We start from the raw sequence: 24,792 nt of genomic DNA on the forward strand, positions 1-24,792 counted from the left end.
AACAACCCTCAAATTCTTATGGGAAGTCCCTATCAATCAGAGTTGAAGCACACTGATCGGACCCATGTGAGCAAAGTTGTTGTGGGTTTGGGGATTTTTTGCTACTAACCATACTGCATTTGTACTGTGGAAGGAGACCATCCATCCATCACAGCCATCAATACAGAACCCTTCACCTGTACTAAATCCACTTTTATTATAAATTATTTCACTTTTCCTGTGTAGAGAAGAAACTGAATAGAGGTGATTTTTATTTTTTTTTTTAAATCTCCAGTGAACTGTCAAAGACTGCCTCATGAGATATCTTTAAAGGAAGCATCCAGCTCAACAGTTGTACTTTTTAGACATGCTGGAAACTTTGCAAATGACGTAATTTGTTATCTGATTATGACTGTGCTTCATGTCTCGCTAGTGGTTAAGAGATACTGTTCTCGGAAGCAAATCACCCATACATTTGAGGTTCCAGGCTCGGACTCCCAAGAACATACATTCATAACTCTGGCCATAGGCAGCCGCTGGCTACCTTTCTTGGGATTTTAGCAATACTAACTCATACCTACTGTCATTGATCCTATTCGGCTTTCAGTTTGAAAACAAAGTAAACTATGTATGTAACAACAAAAGTGAATCATCACTATCAATGACAATTCCTAATGACATTTAGCTAGACTTTTCACTTGCACTGAATGTCAACACAGTGGTACACAGAGACATTTTATTATGAGCAATTGTATTGGATACAGACCCTGGTCTAATTCTGCTCTCTGTTACACTACTTTAAATCCAGAGGCCCAATGAAGATGACTGTGGAATTACTTTAGATTCACAACAGAGTAAATGTCAGTGCATCCGATGAAGTGAGCTGTAGCTCACGAAAGCTTATGCTCAAATAAATTGGTTAGTCTCTAAGGTGCCACAAGTCCTCCTTTTCTTTTTGCGAATACAGACTAACATGGCTGTTACTCTGAAACCTGTCAGTGCAGTGTGGCTCCTGAAACTAACTCTCATACTAGTCATTTAAATGTACCAAATGAGTAATGATTTGTAGGGGAATTTAAGAGGAAGACTCGAGGGAAATGGCATTTTAGTCTTTCTTCCTTAATTGAGTTTATACTTAAGATAGCAATATTCCCTCTTCAGGACCCATTCAGACTCTAAAAGGCAGTTTTACCAATATGCCGTCAGAATATTGATAGTAAATCTGGACTGAGTGCTTTTCTTTTGGGGAAAAAAAAGGAAACATGGTATCCAGCAAAAAAAGCCTACTGAGCTAATAATTCATTGAGATCTAAAAGCACACAGACAGCTATAAAAGAAAAACATTTATGAGCGTCCCGTCCGTGTCTATTATTAGTTGTCCTTTGAGACTTGCTTCAAATCACTTCATATAATCAGAAATAATTTCATATATAAGAAGTAATGCATTTGGTTTACTAACGGACATCACACAAAATCTGTCTTTTTTCCAGTTGAGAAATGAAGCTGCAATTGAAAAAAAATGGTTCAGATGAAAATCTCTTTTTTCCTGCCCTGGTGGTCCTTCATGAAAGCAAAATATTTCAGACAGTGCAACAGACCACACATAATCACCCCAGAACTCAGTAATTAAAACTGTCAAATGGAATTTTGGGATCCTTGAATGTGCTCTAAAAGTTGTCATCCCAGATGTTACCCAGGGTCCCCAAATTCCTAAAACCATCCCTGTGGTATGGGAGAACTTAATAAAAGTCTCCCTAAAGCTGGTGCTGAGGTCAAAGAAGGTGTTAATAGAGTGAAGCCTGCACTATACAGCCAGCAGGAAACCCTGTCTCATCAGGAGGTTTGGTTTATAGTTTGGATTCATACCAAACTTGCTCAAGATTGAGGCCGTGGCCAGGGCCCTCAATGTGACAGCTCAAGCCCACAGTCATGAGAGATCACAAGTTCAGTAACTCAACATCCCTTCAGGAACAGAATGACTGAGATTAGAAAACCCTGACTTAAAATAGAATAATCTTAAATAATTAGCAAGCATATTGAGGGATTTATGAACAGCAAGTTAAAACATTAATGGAACCAGACTGAGGTCTCAGACTGGAAACTTTACCAAAGTATGGAAGTCTTTTGACATTTTCAAAGCTACATCTGCAAAGCACATGCAACATCCCTTTTCCCTCCCCCCAGGGATTCCATTTGTGCGTAGAAACTTCTCAAAACAGATTTTTTTAAAAAGTGTCTCTTTATGAATGGGAAATTTTGGTTACCTGGCTGACAAGTTTCAAGGAACTTGCATTGATGACTGCTGTGCTTTCCGGAAACTCAGTGTTTTTTTCTGGAGGCTGAGGCTCTATGAATAGGGAGTACTGTACATATAGAGGAGCTTTCTTCTGTAATAAAGTAAGCCAACATCATGGGCTTCATGCTGCCCAGTGCAGGTGCTGAGTGCCGAGCATGCAAGATGAGGAGCGATAAGCAGAACTAGGAGTGCAGGGACACCCGATCCCATATTGGGAGTGTTGCTGCGTGGCTGCAAAACTTAAAGGAGAGAGTCACAAAAGCAGGATGAGGTCTGCATTTAAGCCTTTGTCTCCTGATACACCCATTCTCTGCCCTGTATTATCCTGCACACTGGTGAGTAAGAAAACTATACAGAGATCTTGAGACTTATTCCATCGGAGGGCTTGTCTACTCTAGCAATTAACAGCGCTGCAACTTTCTCGCTCGGGGTGTAAAAAAACACACCCCCTGAGTGCAGCAAGTTTCAGCTCTCTAAAGCGCCAGTGTAAACAGTGCCCCAACGCTGGGAGCTATGCCGCTCATTGAGGTGGGTTTTTTTAGGGTGCTGGGAGAGCTCTCCCCCAGCGCTGTGCCGCGACCACACAAGGCACGCTAAAGCTCTGCCACAGTAGCGTTTTAGCATTGCCAGTGTAGACTAGCCCTTAGACAATGGAAGTCTATTCCCAGTTCTCACCCTTAACTGTTCCCAGGCATAACCTAGGCTCACATTATGCTAAAGCACAGGAATGTTGGGCTCTCTACTCATACCCTGTAGGGGACTTGCAGAGTCAAGGCCTGTATCTACATTACTCCTGTTTTAGGTGATTGTAACTCTACAGATTCAATGGAGTCACACCAGCACAGAACTGGAGTAACACATTGGTGAATCAGGGCCCAGATATATAAACGGATCACTTGAAATTACACAAATATTGCTTAATGTGCAAAAAATTCAAGCTTTAAAAACTGGCATATAAAGTATAAAGGGACTTAAAAAAAAAAAAGCAGCTAGATTTACTTTGCACTGCTTGTTCAGTAGAACAGATAGCCCGTTCTCTTGCTCTTTTTTAACTGCAAACCTTATACTAGTTGTGTATATTTTGGATCCTTTCCCATCCTACCATGATTTCCTGTCTGAGTCTGCAGCCCATGGCAACAGCAGAAAATTGGAATACAGGCTTTGCAGATGGTGTTAGGCCAACTGATTCATGCCAATTTAGTATCTTCTTCCATAACAAACACATTATCTATGTCTTGGCTGTGTGGCAAAAATTACCCTCCTGCTAATAAATTCAATCTATCTTAATTTATAAACTGCACTTTCCTTAGGGCAGCTCTGACCTTTTGTAGTTTAAAAGAATACAATGTGTGCACATACAAGATAGGGGATATTCTGAGTTGCTGCAAGGCAACCAGGAAACTTAACAGTTTTATCACTTATAGTCCCTGCGGTATGTTGCCTGAGAGAATTAGTTAAAAATTTGATATATAATTGATGTGCAGCACATTCGTCATAGGTTATTCTGCAGAATGATGTAAGCCACAATTCCATGTGTCAGCAACAAAAATAGAGACCCAAGCATATACGCAAGAAAAAGGTGCCAGAAATTACTCCAAAGTTTCTTTCCACTGAGAAATCTAGTGTTAAAACGAATCTTCCTAGATAGTTGTAATAAAAGACTTGACATCTGGCATTGCAAGAACAAAAACACCTTAGGTGTTTTTCAGTGACTAACATTAAGGACCATGTGCTCATGACAGCTACAGAGTCACTGATGCATCCACAAACCACGCCCCCCCAAACAACTTTGACAGATGCCTAAACACTAATTGTGTACATATTTATTACAAATGCACGCACACAGAGTTCATTCCATAAAGGACCTGGATATTTTAACCTATTACCTATGGCTCTCTCACATTATGAGCTATAGACTTATTCAGTATCGAAAACTTCTGTATACTGGGCCTAATTCATCTCAGAAGAATACATGGGTTTCAGTCCCATTGATTTCAATGGGAGTCCTATGCAGTCATCATAAGACAGAATCTGGCCCACCGTTTTCAGATCAGCATAAACATTTATTAGCTTTTCCAGCCCAACCGCAGAGTATAAACACACTTGGCTAATGCATTCCTCGCTGACACAGGAAGAAACGGAGGTTTTGCCTTCAGAGCAATAGTAAACAGACACAACATTGGAGAGCCTCAGCTTTCACACATCATTAATTGCATTATCCTCCCTTTCTCCTGCCTTCAAAATCCAAAGTAACTAAGGCTACGTCTACACTACAAGTCACACTACACCACAAAATTATAATTTACATCACTCGGGGGATGTGAATAATTCACCCCCCGAGTGATGTAGGTTAGACCGACCTAAGTACCCATGTGGACAGCACCTCTTGTGAAGGTGGGCGCTATTAAGCTGATGAGAGAGCTCTCTCCCACTGGCAGAGCTTCTTCACTGGAAGCACTACAGCAACGCAGCTGCATCGGCAGAGCGGCACTGCTGTAGCTACTGTAGTATAAACATCGCCTAAAATGGGGAGCATTATTCAAAAAAAAAATGCAGGTTCACAAACCAAACCTCTGAGCACAAGTGCAGGGTCTGCAGAACAGCTCTGGATAATGCTTTTCATCACCAAAAAACAACACTATTTTTCCAGGCACAGAGATGCATAAACACTTTACAGTTAAGAAAAGTTGAAGGAAACACATAGGCTCTGGTATGTTAAAATAACCAGTATTGCATTCTGCTGGATTGAATCAGACCTGCTCAAGTGTGTATCATAGACTCTATACTGCTAACCACGATGGCAGATTCTCCTTCAGCTAGCTAAAGTGAAAAGGTCTTTTGGTTCTGGAACAGGAAAATAAAGGGATATTTGTCAAGTTAAAAATCCTATCGAGAGTATGAGGAGAGTATGAGGAGGAATTATTGATCAATCAATCAAGGCTTCCTTTCTGTGCTTCTCTTCTTCCTCACAAAGTAAAGCAGAAAAAGTGGCAATTGAGTTGGTTACAGCACGGGTTATGATTGGAAGAATGACTATGCAAAAACAACCCTTCTTATGCACTACACAGTTAGATTTGCTGTGTCTTTGAGTCATGTATTTATTTACATTCGTTTTCACTGCCGATAACCTTGCAGAGCCAGCACGGCTACAGCAAAGCCAAATGGACCATATTCCACTTTTTTGTGTAATTTAAACAGTGAAGAATCACCACCACTGTGGATGAGCTGCAGTGAGACTCAGAGACAGACATCAGGTTAATTTGCAGAATCAGCTTTGAGCTTGTGGGGCTGACAGTCCAAGAAGTCCAGCCAGATCTCCTCTGAACTACACCTATGCCAAATTGGAGTATCCTCACTGACTTCACTGATGTAACTAAGAATTTGACCAACCATGTATCAACATCTAAACAATTAAGCAAAAATAAATATGGAACCATACCATTTTTTCTGATTACAGCTGTATCAGAAGACAGAACCCAGTACCAAAAGGACAAGAAATAACGATTTCTTACTCTGGGGCCTGATCCAAAAAACTTCTATTGGCTTCAGTAGGCTTTGAATCAGGCCTGTGGTGAGCAGAGACTTCCATTCAGACACTGAGCTTGCTTTTACTAAGGATCAAAGAAAATAATTTAATTGGTTATTTATGGTTTTACCAGCTCCACCCTGAGTTATTTGTAGTTCAAACAGAACTCTGGACCACAATACTTATCAGTAACAACATTTGTGACCACTTTGTTTCAGTATTGAGAGAACTTCTGGATGTCTCTTGAAAATACAGCATTTTATAGACAGCCCTTGAAAAGATTTCCAGTATTTTGAAAGGGAGGGATTAACAGAAACAACCAAGTTGTTTAGTTTTAAATTAGCTACTAATTAAGATCAGTTTTCTTTCTTGCTTGCTCTAAATCAGCCAGACATCTAAATGAGACTATCCATGGAAATCAGTATGTATTTGGTGTAGCAACTTGAAACAATGATAATTCAAGTTAAGTTCACAGTAAAACTATGTCAGTCCCAGTCTATGGAGATGTTAAAATCTCCAGACTAAACAACACTGTCAGTGCAAGTAGAGGACAAAATGAATAGTATTAAAAATAAATAAATAAATAAAATCATCACTATCCAAGCACGTTGCTGTACAACAAGCCAAAGAGAAGAAATTCAGTACATAAATAACTAGAAATGAAATCCACCCCATAAGGAAGAAATAAATTTGGAGTTTAAGATGCTATTGTACCTTTACTTTGCTAAAATTTTGCCTAGACATTGAAATACATATGGTCATCTATCAGAAAGTCCCACAAGATTGAGCAATGGGAAATCTCTCTTTAATCACTTTGGATAAATATGCAACTAGAGAAGCAGTTTTGAGGAAACACTAACAATGTTGCACACTGTTTTTAAAGAACCACATACAGGATATGTAACATTGTCCAGTGCTGTAGGAAGCTCCTACAGAAAACCAAAAAAGCTGAGTTAACAATCATGCAAAGACCCTCTGTAGGGTCATGCTGATCCCCCTTTGCTGCACCAATACTATACGAAATCTCAGCATTCAATCCATCCAAAGAGTTCCCCCACCCCACAACAAATCAAAGTACCTCTCTACTCCCATCCTACCAGAGTGATGTGGCATTCCTGGTTCCCTGCCCTACCATACTGCTTCCTGTTCCTGAGTCTCCCTAGTTGACCACAGCACTTTCAATGTGTCTCTGCATATGAAGTCTGTGGATCCAAGGGACTCTTTCTTCCCAGCCCACAGCTCTGATCTGCACATACATGGATGCTCCCTTAATCTAGTCATCCCTTCCCGAGGTTCTGTGTTCCCTCCTTAATGAGCTACATCTATCTCAGTAGTTCATGACTTTAAGCCATATCAACCAACAATCAAGCCTGCAATTATTAGACTGCAGGATCATACTACAATGTGACATAACAGTTCCACACAGTTTTGATTATATTATAATGGGCCAACTCTGCATGGTGCTTCAAATGCCATATATCTCACGTTATAGCAGTCTCAGATGATCACCCAGAAAAATGTTCGTTTTAAGAACACTTTCACAGCAGATTTGACAAAAACACAAAGAAGGTACCAATGTGAGATTTCTAAAAATAGCTATAGCACTCAACCTAAGATTTAAGAATCTGAAGTGCTGTCCAAAATCTGAGAGGGATGAGGTGTGGAGCATGCTTTTAGAAGTCTTAAAAGAGCAATACTCAGATGCAGAAACTACAGAATGCAAATCACCGAAAAAGAAAATCAACCTTCTGCTGGTGGCATCTGACTCAAATGATGAAAATTAACATGAGTCGGTCCATTCAGCTTTGGATCATTATGGATCATCAGTAATGGACACGTCCTCTGGAATGGTGGTTGAAGCATGAAGGGACATATGAATCTGTAATGCATCTGGCACGTAAATATCTTGTGACGCCGGCTACAACAGTGCCATGCAAATGCCAGTTCTCACTTTCATGTGACATTGTAAACAAGAAGTGGGCAGCATTATCTCCGGCAAATTATTACCAAACTTGTTTGTCTGAGCAATTGGCTGAAGTAGGACTGAGTGGACTTGTAAGCTCTGAAATTTTACATTGCATTCAAAAATAAAACAGTTATTTTGTGAATACTATATTTGTAAATTCAATTTTCATGATAAAGAGATTGCACTACAGTACTTTTATTAGGTGAACTGAAAAATACTATCTTTTGTTTTTTACAGTGCAAATATTTGTAATAAAAAATATAAAGTGAGCAATGTACACTTTGTATTCTGTGTTGTAATTGAATTCAATAGAATTGAAAAAGTAGAAAACATCCAAAAATATTTAAATAAACGGTATTCTATTATTGTTTAACAGACTTATTAATCATGATTAATTTTTTTAATCGCAAGACAGTCTTAATATAAACGTTTCCTTACATATGAAATAGCAGAAATTACCTGGTAGCACTTGCCATGTTTGATAGGATGGTGCCTAAGAGGGCACAGGTTCTGTGGATGAAGATAGATATGCTGCTGGTGCTAATGTTTGCAGGAAGGCAAACAGCCTTCTCTTTTCTTGGAAGTCTGGAATATATAGGGTTTTCCCTACCATCCATCCACCTATATACACACACATCAGCATCACTGTTACATCATGCAGGTTTTTAATTGTCAAGTGACATTTAGAAAAACTTCTGTTCAACTCATATTATGAGCTATCCTTTTCTAGATTTCAGTTATTTTTGTTTGTACTTATAAACAGCTGGAAGACATAATGGTAAATGTAGGAGTGTGGAGATTTCCAAAAGGGACGACACAGCATTTGAAATAACCACTGTGGTAATACATTGCAGCGGATTCTGAATGGCACAGGTTACGGATAACGTCGAGGATAAGTGATCACATTCAGACGGAGGTAAATTTTTCAGAATTGACTGGGGTACTTAGTAGCCTAAGTCCCATGGACTTTCAATGAGACTTTGGCTCCACAAATGCCTAAGTCACTTTAGAAAAGGACTGCTGAAGCATCTAAAATCACTTTTGAAAATTTTACCCCAGGACAATAATGACCAAAAGGCACAACCACTGTGTGACATTAATGTTCTTAGTCCAGTTCTGTGGGAGTGGAGAGAGGAAAGAAGTGGGGAGAATAGCAGAAAAACCATCATCACAATTGGTGATGGCATTAATTAGCATCCTTCTTAGCCCTCTCAGAAGAAGTGTCAAGCTACTGATTGATATCCTCTCAGCCACAGGTTAGGGATGGAAAGACTATACTGCCATTGCCTGCACCTGTTCTGTGGATAGAAAATTTCAGTCTGTCACTCAAGACCTTTTTTAAGCACTGTGTACATGCATGGAGTAGTGGATAGTCACTATTTTAAAGGAAATATTTTTAAATTAGGATTTCAAGTCATCAAGATTCCCAAATCTGAGAAAAGCTTGTAAAAAAACCAAACAGCTGCCTTGCTTCTCTGCTCTAGCCACTAACCATGAAGCGCTGCCCCTTCAGCTGAAAGACAGTGAAACATCTTATTCCTGAGCTACAAAAAATCTAAAGATTAACTGGAAACCTACCACTATCGTCTTGGAATACATCAAAAGCCAGAGAAAGCTGTAAAGGGCCAGGAAAATACTTTAAGAGATAACCATCTGCATCTGCTAGTTTTACTTTTTGTTGTCGTTTGTTCGAATGCACAAGTCACACATTAAACACACAATAAATGTCTTGCTTTATTCAGGCTCACGTCAGCACAGAAACTCCAAAGAGGTCAAAGAATGCAAAAGGTAAGGAAGTTACACAATTAAAATTGCAGTGCAGACTGTAATATTGTAAACCTAGAGAAAGGGGATCACAAATGGCTAACGTTTTCCATCCGTTTCTCCCCTAAAATATTACAAGGAACCTTTGTACATTTCCTGTGAGCTTATTTAACCCATGCCCTCAAATACAAACAAAGGGCCAGATCTTGAGCTGATGTACATCCATAGGTCTCCATGGAAGTCAATTTACATAGGCTGAGGGTATGGCCAAAAGAATTTGGCTGGGTCTATACTTGGGGCTGTATCGCACAATCACGCCACATTTCGCCTTCCTCATCTAACCTATTCTGGTATCACGATAGGATAGCTAAAGCAACTACAGTATTTTACAGAACATTCAACGATGCGAGGTGAGGGGTCTCTTTTTATTCCAGCTTACTCTGAAATGGATTCATCTGTTGGCCAAAGAGAGCTCAATGCATCTCCCCTCATGTAAGTGTTTGTATAGTTCTAGGGGATTAAAACATGAATTGAAAAGGACAAATCTTTATTACCTTGGATTATTCATAAGTGACACATCACAATCCTTTCCCTAGTATTCCCCAATACCAATAAACCCAGCACTCAAGTCTTCCATTTTATGTATTAGCTAAATAATTAACTTAACAGATCCTCTAACTAAAGTGCTTTCTACCATTTGTGCTACCATGCTGGTTATCTGCTTCATGAAGTTACCAAATAAACTAGGAACCATGTACCACCTATATAAAATAGCTTCAGTAATTAGCTTGGGGAGAAAGCATCATGTCGGTCATGAATGACCCCTTAGGCTGACCCATGATGATAAAGGAAAATACTTTGTCCTCTATAGGACCTTTAATCCCATGGGCTCAAAACATTTTACAAACATGAACAAATTAAGTCTTACATCTTTCCCCAGAAGTTGGTACTATTAGATCATCGCTGTATAGATGGGGAAACTGAGGCAAGGAGAGACAATGGAACCTGCTGAAGGTGAAAAAATAAGTCTATGGCAGAGTAAACAATAGACCCAGAACTCTTGACTCTCAATTCATTTTAAAAGGACCACAACAGAGATGGACAAGTTCTGCCCATGCATTCAATTTTGGCTGTGGATTTTCTGATGTGTGCCTCTGTTCACCCACAGACTCTTGCATTTAGCCACCAGGGAAAGCTTGAATATATTCACAAAAATCAGCATAATCTGATCTAACTAGACCCTAAACTGACAGTCGGAACTGACCGATCTTACAATTTGTTGGGTGTCTAAGTTAAGGGAGATCTTCCTGTAAAGAATATAATAAAAGTGGAATTTAACCCAACTACCTAATAGAAAAAGAACCACACAAAAAATTTCAAGCAGGAATGTAACTGAACTAAGTCATGTAATTAAATAATCAGTTATGATCCCTTGTGCAGTAAGATCACAATTTTAAAGGGCTGAAAGGAGATCATATTTCAAATACAAGAAAACACTCAAGCATATAGGCTTTTTTAAGTGGGTATTTTATAGTTCAAAATTCCATGTACCTTGATTTGATGGGGATGATCCTTAGTTTCCACTGCTACAAAAGTTAGAAATTACAGTATATCCTACCCTCATTAGAAGTAACTTTTTTATACTTATTCTAAATTTAGTATTCAGGAAAGTAAAGTCTACAGCCAGGTATAGGGCAGGGCCCTATAAGCTGTGCAAACACACCTCAGTCCTGCCCTGCAACACAGTTTCTATTCCAGTCTTGGGCCTCTTCTGATCAGAGGTTGCTAATTGTACCTAACCACGTGGAAGTTTTGTGGTGACATGGACAAGTGTGCACTAGCGACTAGAATAAGATCACTAACTCCATTTTTACTTATGAGCTAAGCTAAGATCTGAATTCAGACCTCTAGAGGTGAAAGGCACAGACACAGACATTAATTTGGTCCACCAATGAGCACCCTTAAGCCTCACCCTCTTATAACACCTTCTATTTTCTTCTTTTCCCTTTTATAAAGCCTTAGCTGCCAGCAATAACAAACTTTCCTTTGGACATAACCACAACTTAATATTTTTCACATTGCTTCTCTCCATCACGTGTTTTAAGAAGGGTGTAGCACGTTTCATAATGTTTCTAGCTCTTGTGCTATAAATATCAGAAGTCTGGTAAGAAAGTTTACAGTCCTGACTTTTAAAGTAAGGAAACATGAAGTCACTGCTGAACTGGTTTTAACCACTGCCTCAGGACTGCTTAGATTTAGAGCCAGATGTCAAGTGTTAAGACACTGAGATGTTTAAAATAAACATTCAGATTCATCCTATTAAACAAAAGAGCAGCAAAAATGCTCCTCTTTTTCTCTCTACCAGAATTCAGCATAGTTTATTGTTAACAACTTATGGGATATGTCTTCACTGCAGTGTTAGCTCAGTCTATAGTCCAGGTGTTGCCCCTAACATCCCCTTCCATATGCACAGAAAAACCTCTAACCAAGGCTTGAGGAGGGGGCTTTGGATCATGCTAGCAGGCACAGCTAAAGGTATAGGCTTCAGCTTGGGTTACTTTCCAGCCCAGGCTGGCAACCCACCTACTTTTCAGTGAGAATTCAGGCCAATCAAATCTGGTGCTGTTGGTCCTTCAATCCTATCTCACAATTCCACCTGGGCTGTATTTTCTTGTCGATTTCTCTTCTTTCACAGGTTTCAGAGTAACAGCCGTGTTAGTCTGTATTCGCAAAAAGAAAAGGAGTCCTTGTGGCACCTTAGAGACTAACCAATTTATTTGAGCATAAGCTTTCATGGGCTAGAACCCACTTCATCAGATGCATGGAGTGGAAAATACAGTAGCAGGTATATATATACAGTACATGAAAAGATGGGAGCCGCCCCACCAAGTGGGGGGTCCGCACCAACAAGACAACTGAATCAACAGTAGAATACCAAGGGAGGAAAAATCACTTTTGTAGTGGTAATGAGGATGGCCCATTTCAAACAGTTGACAAGAACGTGTGACTGTTAATTGAATTGTCTTGCTAGTACTGACCCCCCACCTGGCAAGGCAACTCCCGTCCTTTCATGCACTGTGTTTATATGGCACCTTAGAGACTAACCAATTTATTTGAGCATGAGCTTTCGTGAGCTACAGCTCACTTCATCAGATACATACCGTGGAAACTGCAGCAGACTTTATATATACACAGAGAATATGAAACAATACCTCCTCCCACCCCACTGTCCTGCTGGTAATAGCTTATCTAAAGTAATCGTCAGGTTAGGCCATTTCCAGCACAAATCCAGGTTCTCACCCTCCACCCCCCCACACAAATTCACCCTCCTGCTGGTGATAGCCCATCCAAAGTGACAACTCTTTACACAATGTGCATGATAATGAAGTTAGGCCATTTCCTGCACAAATCCAGGTTCTCTCACTCCCTCACCCCCCTCCAAAAACCCACCCCCATACACACACAGACTCACTCTCCTGCTGGTAATAGCTCATCCAAACTGACCACTCTCCAAGTTTAAATCCAAGTTAAACCAGAATATCTGGGGGGGGGGGGGGGGAGGAAAAAACAAGAGGAAATAGGCTACCTTGCATAATGACTTAGCCACTCCCAGTCTCTATTTAAGCCTAAATTAATAGTATCCAATTTGCAAATGAATTCCAATTCAGCAGTTTCTCGCTGGAGTCTGGATTTGAAGTTTTTTTGTTTTAAGATAGCGACCTTCATGTCTGTGATTGCGTGACCAGAGAGATTGAAGTGTTCTCCGACTGGTTTATGAATGTTATAATTCTTGACATCTGATTTGTGTCCATTTATTCTTTTACGTAGAGACTGTCCAGTTTGACCAATGTACATGGCAGAGGGGCATTGCTGGCACATGATGGCATAAATCACATTGGTGGATGTGCAGGTGAACGAGCCTCTGATAGTGTGGCTGATGTTATTAGGCCCTGTGATGGTGTCCCCTGAATAGATATGTGGGCACAATTGGCAACGGGCTTTGTTGCAAGGATAAGTTCCTGGGTTAGTGGTTCTGTTGTGTGGTATGTGGTTGTTGGTGAGTATTTGCTTCAGGTTGCGGGGCTGTCTGTAGGCAAGGACTGGCCTGTCTCCCAAGATTTGTGAGAGTGTTGGGTCATCCTTTAGGATAGGTTGTAGATCCTTAATAATGCGTTGGAGGGGTTTTAGTTGGGGGCTGAAGGTGACGGCTAGTGGCGTTCTGTTATTTTCTTTGTTAGGCCTGTCCTGTAGTAGGTAACTTCTGGGAACTCTTCTGGCTCTATCAATCTGTTTCTTTACTTCCGCAGGTGGGTATTGTAGTTGTAAGAAAGCTTGACAGAGATCTTGTAGGTGTTTGTCTCTGTCTGAGGGGTTGGAGCAAATGCGGTTGTATCGCAGAGCTTGGCTGTAGATGATGGATCGTGTGGTGTTTCCCTGCTCCATTTCTGCTGCACTTACACTGCATCTGAATAGAGATGCATCCAAGAAATATTAAGTTGACCCCACCCGATTGGTAAAGCTGTAGTGTGATATGAATAAGACTCAATCTGGGGAGATGTACCCACAATGACATTTTCATGTGTAATGGACAAGAGAGAAACAAAAAGGCAGAAAAGTCAGCCAGCCTATAGTTTGCAGACTGAATTATTTTAATGACATTCTCATTAAGAGTTCTTACTGCCATATGCAGTTTGCTTTTGCCTTTGGAATGGTCTGCAATAATAGTGAGCGTGTAAATAGCTTGCAAGTGGCGTTAAAGTATTGTTCTCATGTCACTGCCACAGACAACAGCTCCCTGCTAGGGCAGAGACAGAGATGAATTCATGGAGCAGCCCAGTTTAACGCACTGTTAAGAACCATGGGATATCCCACCAGAAGTCCATGCCAGCACACATGCTAGTACAGTTCCATTGTGGACACAGTTATACAGGTCTGACATGGGTAGTGCTTTGCAGTGAAAACACTCCACCCATGCTAAACTAGCCCAGGCTAAGCTAGGCTAACCCAGCCCTTCCTAGGCAAGCTGAGGCTAACTCTGCCATGAAGACATATTCAAGTTTATTTCTTATAACAGGAGGAATATTGAGGTCAGTTTCTCATAATGGCCAGGGCATAGGGCTGCAAATCCAGACTCCCAAGTTTTATTCCCTAATCAGCACTGATGTGTTGTGTGATCTTCCACAAGTCCTCTGTGCCTCACCTTACCCATCCCTGTAAAATATCTGTACATTACTTATCTGCCACAAAAGGATGATTTGAGACTCAGGGCTGGTCTACACTAGGAACTTACATCGGCATAGCTATGTCTCTCCGAGGTGTGAATAATCCACACTCCTTAGAGACGTAGCTATGCTGACGTAACCCCTGGTGTACACAGCACTAGGGCAACAGAAAAATTCTTCCAGAGCCCTAGCTACCACTTCTTGTGTGCGCAAGTAGTGTCTACACTGAAGTGCTACAGCGACACAGCTGAAGCTCTGCCACTGTAGCAGTTTAAGTCTAGAAACACCCGTAAGGTTTGCAAGCAGCAGATAAAAAGACACTGCACACACGAAGAGGACTATTCCTAGAAAGCTGCTCAGGAGAACATTAGGAGCTGCTGGGTGCTGAGCAATTTTGAAAAATCTTATTGTATTTGATACTTCAAGTCGTTCTCTGTACTTTTTCCCTTTTAAGTTCTATATGCAAAGTCAGACAAACCCTGACTCCTTCCTCAAGCTAAACTCCTATTGATTTCCGTGGGAATTTAGCCTGAGTGAGGACTAAGTAGCAAATAAGCAAGGAGTGCAGGATTTAGCCCAATATGTATTATTCTTGGTCTCATTTTTCCATTCTTTCTCCTACACCACTGAGATGAGCTCACATTAAAGGAGCAATGATAACTAGCTTTAGGTCCAACATTTAGATATGGGTCAAATGTCCAAAATTCTATTTTTAAAAGGGATGCAAATGCTTTTGAAAATGTTACCTTTTGTTACTAAGAGAAAGGAAAGGGATCTTACAAAAGCTAGCATTAATGTAAATATTTTCAGTATCATTGCTATATCTCAGTGAACCCAGACTATTTTTATGTATTGAAACATTCCCCCTGCAGCCTTATGTACCTAAGCACTGCAGCACTGTACCAGTACATGACAACCAGAAAATGAAAGTGACTATAAAACAAGAGTGATGCTGATTAATTTATTTCCATTGCCCAAATCCAGCAAAATGTATAAAGTAATTTAAACTTTTTAAAATGTTCACTCTTAATTATTTAAGGTGATATTAATACACAGAAAAAGATTTGTTTTTTACACATATGAATTCCACAATGAAAGCATATGTTTCATAAAGAAAAGGCAACCTATTCAAATTTCACACAGCCCTGCAAAATATGCTTGGATAGAAATTAATTCTGAAATGTTAGAAAACTGATGTGGATTAGAGCTGCTCTGTATTTACAGTCTTTCTTTATCCTGCCACAGCTTCAGGTGCATAGGGCATTCACCAGTTTCTTGTGCTGGTGTGTTCAGGCTTCCGAGCGTCCTGTTGATGGATCTGGCTTTTTCCCTATTGTTTTCTCTATTGTTCTACATAATGTTCCTCTAGGTCATCCTCTTTTTCTCTTTCTAGATGGTGTCCATATTACTACTTGCCCTGGAAGTCGTGCTGGTCCCATCCTTAAAGAGAGTGTCCTAAATATGTCCATCATCTTCTTACCATATCTGATGCTTTAGATTGGTTTGCTCTACTTAGAATTTCTGATGTTGCAAGAAACTCCTTCCAATGGATTCTGAAGATCTTCCACAGACATTTATTTTGGAATGATTTGATCTTATCCATTTCTCTTGTGCATTTCCACGACTCTGCTCCACAAAGGAGGATAGACATTATGCCAGTGTGAAAAATTCATATTTTTGTGACAGTGCCAAATCTTTTCAAGTTTATGAAAGTTGTTTGCTACTAGTAGTGGTAGATCTTGATCATGTATTTCTAGTAGTTTGCTAGGGCTTGGTCTATTTAAAACAGCCTGAAAATGTTCTGCCCCTTTTTTAGTACTGAAGAAGAACAAAGGAATCATAACATTCAAAAACTGGTAGGAAAAACACTTCAACCTCTCTGGCCACTCAGTAAAAGATTTAAGGGTGGCAATTTTGCAACAGAAAAGCTTCAAAAACAGACTCCAACGAGAAACTGCTGAGCTTGAATTAATATATATACTAGATACCATTAACTTGGGTTTGAATAGAGACTGGGAGTGGCTGGGTCATTACACATATTGAATCTATTTCCCTAAATTAAGTATCCTCACACCTTCTTGTCAACGGTCTAAATGGGCCATCTTGATTATCACTACAAATGTTTTTTCTCCTGCTGATAATAGCTCATCTTAATTAATTAGCCTCTTACAGTTTGTATGGCAACTTCCCCTTCTCTCTCTCTCTCTCATACACATAGCTTCTTACTATATATTTCATTCAATGCATCCGATGAAATGGGCTGTAGCCCATGAAAGCTTATGCTCTAATAGAAGTGTTAGTCTCTAATGTGCCACAAGTACTCCTGTTCTTTTAACAAAGGAAGAGTCTTTCCATTTGCATCTTTAATAAGGCCTCCATTACTGCTAAAGTTTCCAGTTAGCTGTTTGATTGTCTTATACAAGGTTCTAAGATCACCTCTTTGGCTAGCCTCTTGACATTTTCTATCAATATATTCTCTTATTTCTTCTAGCACTCCTTTTCACCTCTCTGTCTAGAGCTCTATATTCTTCGTGCCTCTTGCTTGTCTCTCCATGTCTTATCATTCATTCATTTACAGTATAAATACAATATCCATGCACTGGGTAGAGTGCTAATGTTCCCTGTAATTACAACTGCAAAGAAAGTTGATAATTGAAACAAAATTGAAATTAATAAAATAAAAACACATTATTTTGTGTTGTGTTGACATCCAAGAGATCAGATTGGTATTTCAGAGTGTCACACCGTATATGATGCCTTGTGCGCTGGAATGATAAGTGATAGGACTACAGATACAAAAACCCTGTCATGCACCTCAGCATTTCACACTTACAACACGATTAGCTGGATGTAATCCAATGAAATCCCCATCCCACTCTGAACAGCATATAGCTAGTTCAAATATACATACTCACTGGGACTTTATTGGTAATTTAACAAGCAATAAAAACTTTATCCTAAGTTTGACTGTACCTAGGGTTTTCCCTGCAGGGCCTCCTCTGTCTCAGTTTTTAGTTCCCTTTGTTTCAGATGGATGCTCCAAAGCCTCTTACAACCAAGTTGGTGATAACAAAATATATCTAGCTGCAGGTGTCCCTAGTAATTAATCTGCTAGTTTACAAAGTTCCAGCACCAAATCTTAGGGTGACCAAACAGAGAAGCCCTGTTACAAAGGAGTTTATTGTTCAGATTAATCTCTAGTGTAACTCCCATGAGTTCAAGGATGAATTTGGCCTAGAACTGTCGTACTATCAGTTTCATGGAATGAAATGAAAAATCAATCACAAAAGGCCACATTTTCAGCTAGGCCGCTACCCAAACTCCACCTGCATGCATACATGCCCTTTGCAGGTGCAAACATGTGGATGCACACTAAAAATATTGACATCTATGTGCATACAAGTAAGAGTTAGCATTTGCAGCCCTAGAACATTGTCCCACTGGGTTCTCTGGATACAAATTCTAACATAGGAGTATACAGGTATTAGAATTGTTCACAGGTATGCCAGTGTTGCACATCCACAACTGAAGGCTAGGGTTGGAAAACGTACCTTCTGGGTGAAATTCACCCATAATCACATGGTTGTGAAAGGTCATAGTGCACTGGAACTACCAAAGTCCTGCTGTTTGGTATGTAGGCAGCTAGAATCTGCACATCGTGCAGGTGGTGGCCTACCTAAGAAACAACCAAGGAGTTAGGGCAGGCCAGAATAGAGATGAGGTGCAGTCACTGGGTACACATATAACAACCTGACCAAAACCACAGCATAGATTTTGTTTAAGGATAGCAGCCCCTAGTGCAGCAAAGTGGTGGAACAGAGGAAAAAGTTCCATTTTAAAATCGATTCATAGCCCATGAAAGGTGACAACTAGAAAAGTACAGTGGCAGTAACCATCCTAAAGCTTTCCGACTCCACTTATCTTATTGATCATGTTTGCAGCTATTATCTCTCAAATATATACTTCCTGATAACATACAGCTTTTCTGAGCAGTAGTGAAGATAATTAATTTATTACAATTAATGAGACACTATGAACACTCCAATTTTTTTTGTTCAGATAACCAGTAAGTAGTTTGAATAAACAACATACATTACAAGGGGTTTTCTTTATTCAATGCTTAGTCACTATAAATGGATCTCGGCAGGGGTTAGCACCAGGACTATATATTGAAGTACAAAACTTATCTTAAATATTTCATATTAAACTCAAAAAACAACTTTAACAAACATGAATAGTGCTACGCCTCTGCAAAAGCCAGGAAATTAAAATTAGGACTTAATTTAGGTACATGGAGAAATATAAAGCAAAATGGGGTTAGTTACTGACCGAATATGGGGCTTTTAGTTTCCTTTGTGCCTCAGCTCTTAATATCATATACTATCATATTAGACCAAATTCTTCTCTAGTATAACTCCACTAAAGTTACATGTGCAATCAGTTTGCCTAAGTTTTCCTAAAATATCTTTTAAGAAATGTTCAGGGCTGGTTTTATTTTTTTGTTTAAAAACCAGTATAACTTGTTCTGGAACCTTAATCCCTTTACTTTGAAGTACCAATATGTTAGCAACAAAGTTCCTATGCTGAGCATCACTTCAGCTGTCCCACCTGCCAGGTGTGTTTGGGAGCACTCAAACTGTTAATGACCCTTTTGCTTTTGAATTCTGCAGCAATTTCAGCATTACCATCTATGGAATGTTAGGACACAGCATATGCGGTCTATCTGGATGTCCCAGGAACGCTCAGGAGTATTCAGGTGGTTAAGAACAGTAAGTGCTGTGCTTAGCAGACAGAATGATAATGCCAAAAGCATTTCTGGAGTTCTTACAACTCAGCATAATGAATAATAAATGAGTCAATTCATCTACAGCATAGGAGAACACAAACAGCAGCATGAAAACTGCCATACTGGATCAAATCCATGGTCCTTCTCCTCAAGTAAACTATCACCAAGAGCGGCCAGTACCAGCTGCTTTAGAGGAAGGTACAAGAAACCCTTCAGGTCGTAGCTATGGGGTCATCTGTCCCCAAGGGAAGTTTCCCCCTACAATTAGAGATCTGTTTTCACCCTGAAACGGAGTAACTCCAGAAATGCTAGAATAGGTCCTTAATATGTACAGCTGTGCTGAAGACAACTTAAAAGGAGACCCTGTCTATGCATGCACCATTAACAAGCCCATCACACTTTTTGTAAAGATCAAGAGTTTCCTCCTGTGTCCCAGGCTAATGTTTCTGGAAACCAGCTGAAAATCTCACCCAACTAAAAGCCTGGTTTATAATTCTTAGCACATGATCCTGAAGTTCTTGCACATTTGTTTCAATAAGAAGTTTGAGCATGCAAGGACGGCAGGACCAGACCACAGCAAATCTATGTATCAGCAATTTTAAATTGGAAAAAAAAAGTCTATATACTGAAGATTGATGGCTTTAACCAATCTTCTATTGATGGCATTTAAGATGTTTACAATTTAAATCTTCTACATCTGTGCTTTAGCTTCCCTTTAACCAGTTTATATACTTAATTTAGTTTTGTCTTTGAAAATGCCCAGTTGCAGTAATAAACTGCAGATATCGCTACTGATGAGCCATACAGGTGTTTGGTATTGATAGAGCAATAGGCAAACAACTCAATTAGCACTTAGTAGCTCCCTCCATGTGCTTCCTTATTGGGAATCAGTGCCTAGAAGGAGTGATTCCTTTTGTATACCAGCTCTTGTTTGTTGAGTTTTCCAGACTGCTGAGCATAATGGGCCAAGTTTTTCTCTCCATATTTGTGTAAATGTCAAATACCAATTCCACTGAACTCAGTGGAGTTGCTCCACATTTCCACTAATATAACCAAGAGCAGAATTTGGCTCAGTGGCTAAGCTTCTTATACAGAAATGAAATGCAGTGACAACTCACAGCCTGTTGTTGCAGGATCTATTGTACTATGTTGGTTACCTATTCATTTTGCCCATTTAATACTTTTAGCTAAATCCTCAATGCAGTATGTCATCTTTGACTTGTAATTGCAAGGATGGACGTTAGAAGAGAGTCACTGATCCTTATGTTTCAGGTTAGATTAATTCAATTTAATGTGGCCATTTAACACACCTGAAGACACCTTATACTCTGCAGGTACAAAAAAAGTAAATGCATGTATTGAAAAATGTTCAGCAAGACAGAAACCACAAAAAGAGGCTAAAGAAACCAGCCTTTTCCATGACCAGTCAATGCTTAGTATTCAATTGCATGAGCTGAACACTTGGTGTTTTGCATATTTAGAACTGTTTCCTTGCATAGCTGTTTATGTTTCCATCAAACACCAGCCTCCATTCATTCATTTATTATCATTCCAAAAGGAGATTTCTGTTCAGGCAAAGAGACTTTATAAATCAGCAACACTATGGATTAACATGCTCAGTTATCTCAAAGACAGAAATTGAGTGGCAAAAACTGAACAGAGAACATGGTTACCTAGAGGACAAACCTTTCAAAGTAGCACCACATGAAATATTTTACTCCAGATGACAGGGAGAAGAAGGTCTTCCTGTCCTTTCACATAGATCCTCAACTACAAATGTTCTTGTGGCCTGCACAGGATTATCTAGTATTGTTTTGGTGGCAGCCAAAAAAGTACTAGGCATTTTCCCAGCACAGAGAATACAGTCCTGACACTAAAGAGCTGAGGTTTAAAAAGAAGGTGAATTCATTTGTATATTTCACTTGACATAATTTGCAGTTATGGATTCCACCAGTGCCAAGGAAACATTCCAAAAAGCCACCCTGTTTAGAGACAATTCTGCGCATGTCGCATATTTGCTGTATTTCTCTCCCACATATTGGACAACTCCTGCCCATATCTAATAGAGACATATGTTGGGGAAGAAGGCATGGAGTGATGGTGGTCGTGCTGAACAGGCTGGCTCAAGCCTGGCTAAGACGAGGAAGGGAGAAAACAAATTGTGCTCAGCAGTGTATTGCCCACAGAAATTAAGCCTTCTTCCTAGTGCTCTGAGACACTGCCTTATTGCTAATGTAAGAGGTAATGCTATGGAGGTGAGGAGCTGTCTCAATTCTTTTCCTTATTACACCTGTGCAGCACAGAACAGGATTTGGTCCTTTGTATAAATGCATGATATTTCATTGCTAACATTCCCATGAGAACAGGATCTTTATTTCTTAAGGGTAGATCTGCTCCTTTTGCTTGTCCCTCAATCTGAAGTTATTGATATCACAATTGTTTATAACTTCAGGTGAGGACTAAGCAATCTGAACAGATGAACACAAACTAAACAGCCTTTCTTCATGGACTAAATGCTTCTCAAACTTTTATGTGGGACATCAGTTGCTCTTTAACATTCAGTGACACGGTTCAAAGACAAATATTGCACGTTTCCCCAAAGACCTGTCAAAATTTATTTTAAACCTTGTATCTTTCAGTATCACAGTAAAATACTGGCATTTTCCTATCTGCTTATTTACTTAACTGTCTAAAAACTCTCTCCTAATCAGATTACAGGGGTAAGTATCTTAATACTACGTTATTCTAATCCTCAATTTGGTGAGGTGAGTGAAAATTGGTATAATTTACATACCATGCACTATAACCTTTATCCCAACAGATCTTAAATAATTGCTGTTTGCTCAGAAGTTGTACAGTTATTTTTGAAAAACTAACCTCATAGTTGTTTTCCTTCTATAGGCTGTATCTGAGAAAAAACATGCTTAAGATCAAAAAGTTTGCTCCACAAAGCTCTCAATATCATCCTTTATATGATATTGGCAAGCTCTTCAGAGAAAAGTATGAGGGTGTTTTTTTTTTTAAATCAGAATAAAGTTCAGAAAGTTTGTTAATGCAACTTTCCCTTATCAACACTTGAGATACACACACACTCATTCTCTCTTAGTAATGCTAATAAGCTCAGAGTACAACTGGTGGGAAGTTAATGGCAGTCTCAAATGCCTTTATTTTTGTTAATAACAAACGGCCTGTTTTTCCACTGCTGTTGCACCGTGTGTAGTAATTTACACCTGTGCACAGTGATTGCAATATCCTCACATTCTGATTTGGTAGTGTTTTGCATCTACTTTTTACATGTGCAAATTACTACACCAGGTGCAAAGCAGCCGAAAATCAGGCCCATGTCTATCACAGTACTATCTGCATAACAACAATCTTTATGTTAACAGTTGCATAACTTGGACTTACCATTAGCATTTTTCCCACAGATGAGATGTTCGTAAGGCTGCAGTACTCCCCAAAGCTCAGCATCATTGTTGATGACCAACTCAAGGATTTCAGAGGAGATCTCCCCCGCTCCTCCTCCTCCATCTGGGCTCTGACTCGCTAGAACCCTCCCTTTGATTTCTTCCACCAGATTTTCCATACAAGACGTCAAAGAGATAGCTGCATACTCATGAATCCTTACTGAGATCCTAGTATCCACCATCCACCTGAAAAACCTCCCCACTGAGAAGGTGAGGCCACATCGGGAGGACTTGCCTTTCCTCAATCCATCTCCTGCACTCATACTGTACAGGGAAAGAGCCTTGACAGTAGCCAGGACACAGCTTTCTGACAAGGACCAGCTCTGGATGAGCTTGATGGCACTTTGGACCTCAAATCTAGTACATTTGGAATGCATCACACTCAGACGTTGGGCCTCCCTGGAGACCCTGATCAGGGCTCTCCTAAGTAGCTGAGAGAGTCTCCTGACAGCTTCCTGAGAAAAGTTTCTGGTATTTCCTTCCCCCTTTCCTTTTCTGAGTATTTTCCCAATGTCTTCATCAGTCCAAGGGAATTCCTCTAGATCTGGCAGTTTAGGACACTTAGAAAAGATGTCTGCAACTTCGGGGTCTTCTGGCAGAACAGTGTTCACTGTATCCCAGCTGTTATTCCTACTATTCATGGAGCCTGAATAGTACCACCAGTTGCCTCTGTGCTGAGATGATGTGAAGGCTTGGGAGTTGGACTTAGAAGAAGAGAGACTAAGAGATCTGCAGGAATCCCCTGCCCCATAACCAGAGTCCAAGGTTAAATCCTCCAGGGTCTTCAGAGTAGAGCTGTATATCCCAGCCATAGGAAAGAATTGTGATCCAGCCCCTCAGAGGCACAAAAAGGTGAAGATGAAACTAGATCCTTGCTGCTGTTAGTGGACCAGAGAGGCTGGCACCACAAAGGGAACGGCTGGGCAGCTTATAACATTGCGGAGGAGAATCAAGTTCACACTTCAGCTTCAGAGGCTCCTTCAGGCTCTGCTGGGTGCCAGCTGTCTCCATTCCACAGGCAGGCTGAGATCATTCATTTTCCGTCTGGAGCACGGACGGAAAGTACGAGGAGGGAGTGGGGAGTGTCAGTATCAAACAGTCCCCAATGTGCCAAAGCAGTCTCCTCCTAGGGCAGGTCACTTCAGAGCCTCAAGACAAGGCCAACCCCACCTCTCCGCTCAACCGGGTGGTTCTGAAGGCAGCGGCGTGCTGAGGAGGGATCCAGAAGACAAGCCTAGAGAATCCTTCCCCAGACAGCTACCCAGAGCAAAGCTCCAGCCCAGCAAGGGAGGGTGGCAGCAGGAGAGCCCAAGAGCAGCCCGGGGAGCTGCAGACTCTGCTCCAGCCGGCACTCCGGCCACTTGCGGAAGCTTTGAGCGAACTCTTCTGTGGGGCACCCCGTGTGCAGACGGCATGCAAATAACCTGCGGGGGAAAACACCAATCAGCGGCTCCGGACGGGGCTGAGGCAGCCCGTGAAAGCCGAGCTGGGCGGCTGGTATGTAAATCGGAGGCGGGAAGAGGGTCTGCTGGGAAGAGAAAGGCGGGCGGGGGGAGCACGCAATGGGAACTCCGGATTTCCAAACTCAGCGCGTTTGTGTCAATTTGCAAAACCCCGCGCGGAGTAGCCGCCTTTGGGCGACCCCCGCCGCCCTTTGCGCGCCGGCGAGGCGAACGGCGGGACTGGTTCCCCGCCCGGGGGCTCTCCGCGTGCAGCGGGGCGCTCTGCGCTCACAGACCGGTGTGCGGGACCCGCACGAACGAGTCGGGAGGCTTGGAAGGAAGCG

The 24,792-nt window shown here is 40.7% G+C and overlaps 1 protein-coding gene across 1 annotated transcript in view; it reads right to left on the bottom strand.

The window, feature by feature from the left end:
• Nucleotides 1–23,818, bottom strand: part of ABTB2 (ankyrin repeat and BTB domain containing 2) — a 197,497-nt gene extending 173,679 nt beyond the window's left edge. The window contains exon 1 of the mRNA XM_077818524.1: nucleotides 22,948–23,818. Coding sequence (XP_077674650.1) covers nucleotides 22,948–23,818 — 871 coding nt within the window. The remainder of the gene's footprint in view (nucleotides 1–22,947) is intronic.
• Nucleotides 23,819–24,792: the final 974 nt, after the last annotated feature.

The sequence above is a fragment of the Eretmochelys imbricata genome, chromosome 6 (assembly GCF_965152235.1).
Source record: "Eretmochelys imbricata isolate rEreImb1 chromosome 6, rEreImb1.hap1, whole genome shotgun sequence".
NCBI classification, from domain to species: domain Eukaryota; kingdom Metazoa; phylum Chordata; order Testudines; family Cheloniidae; genus Eretmochelys; species Eretmochelys imbricata.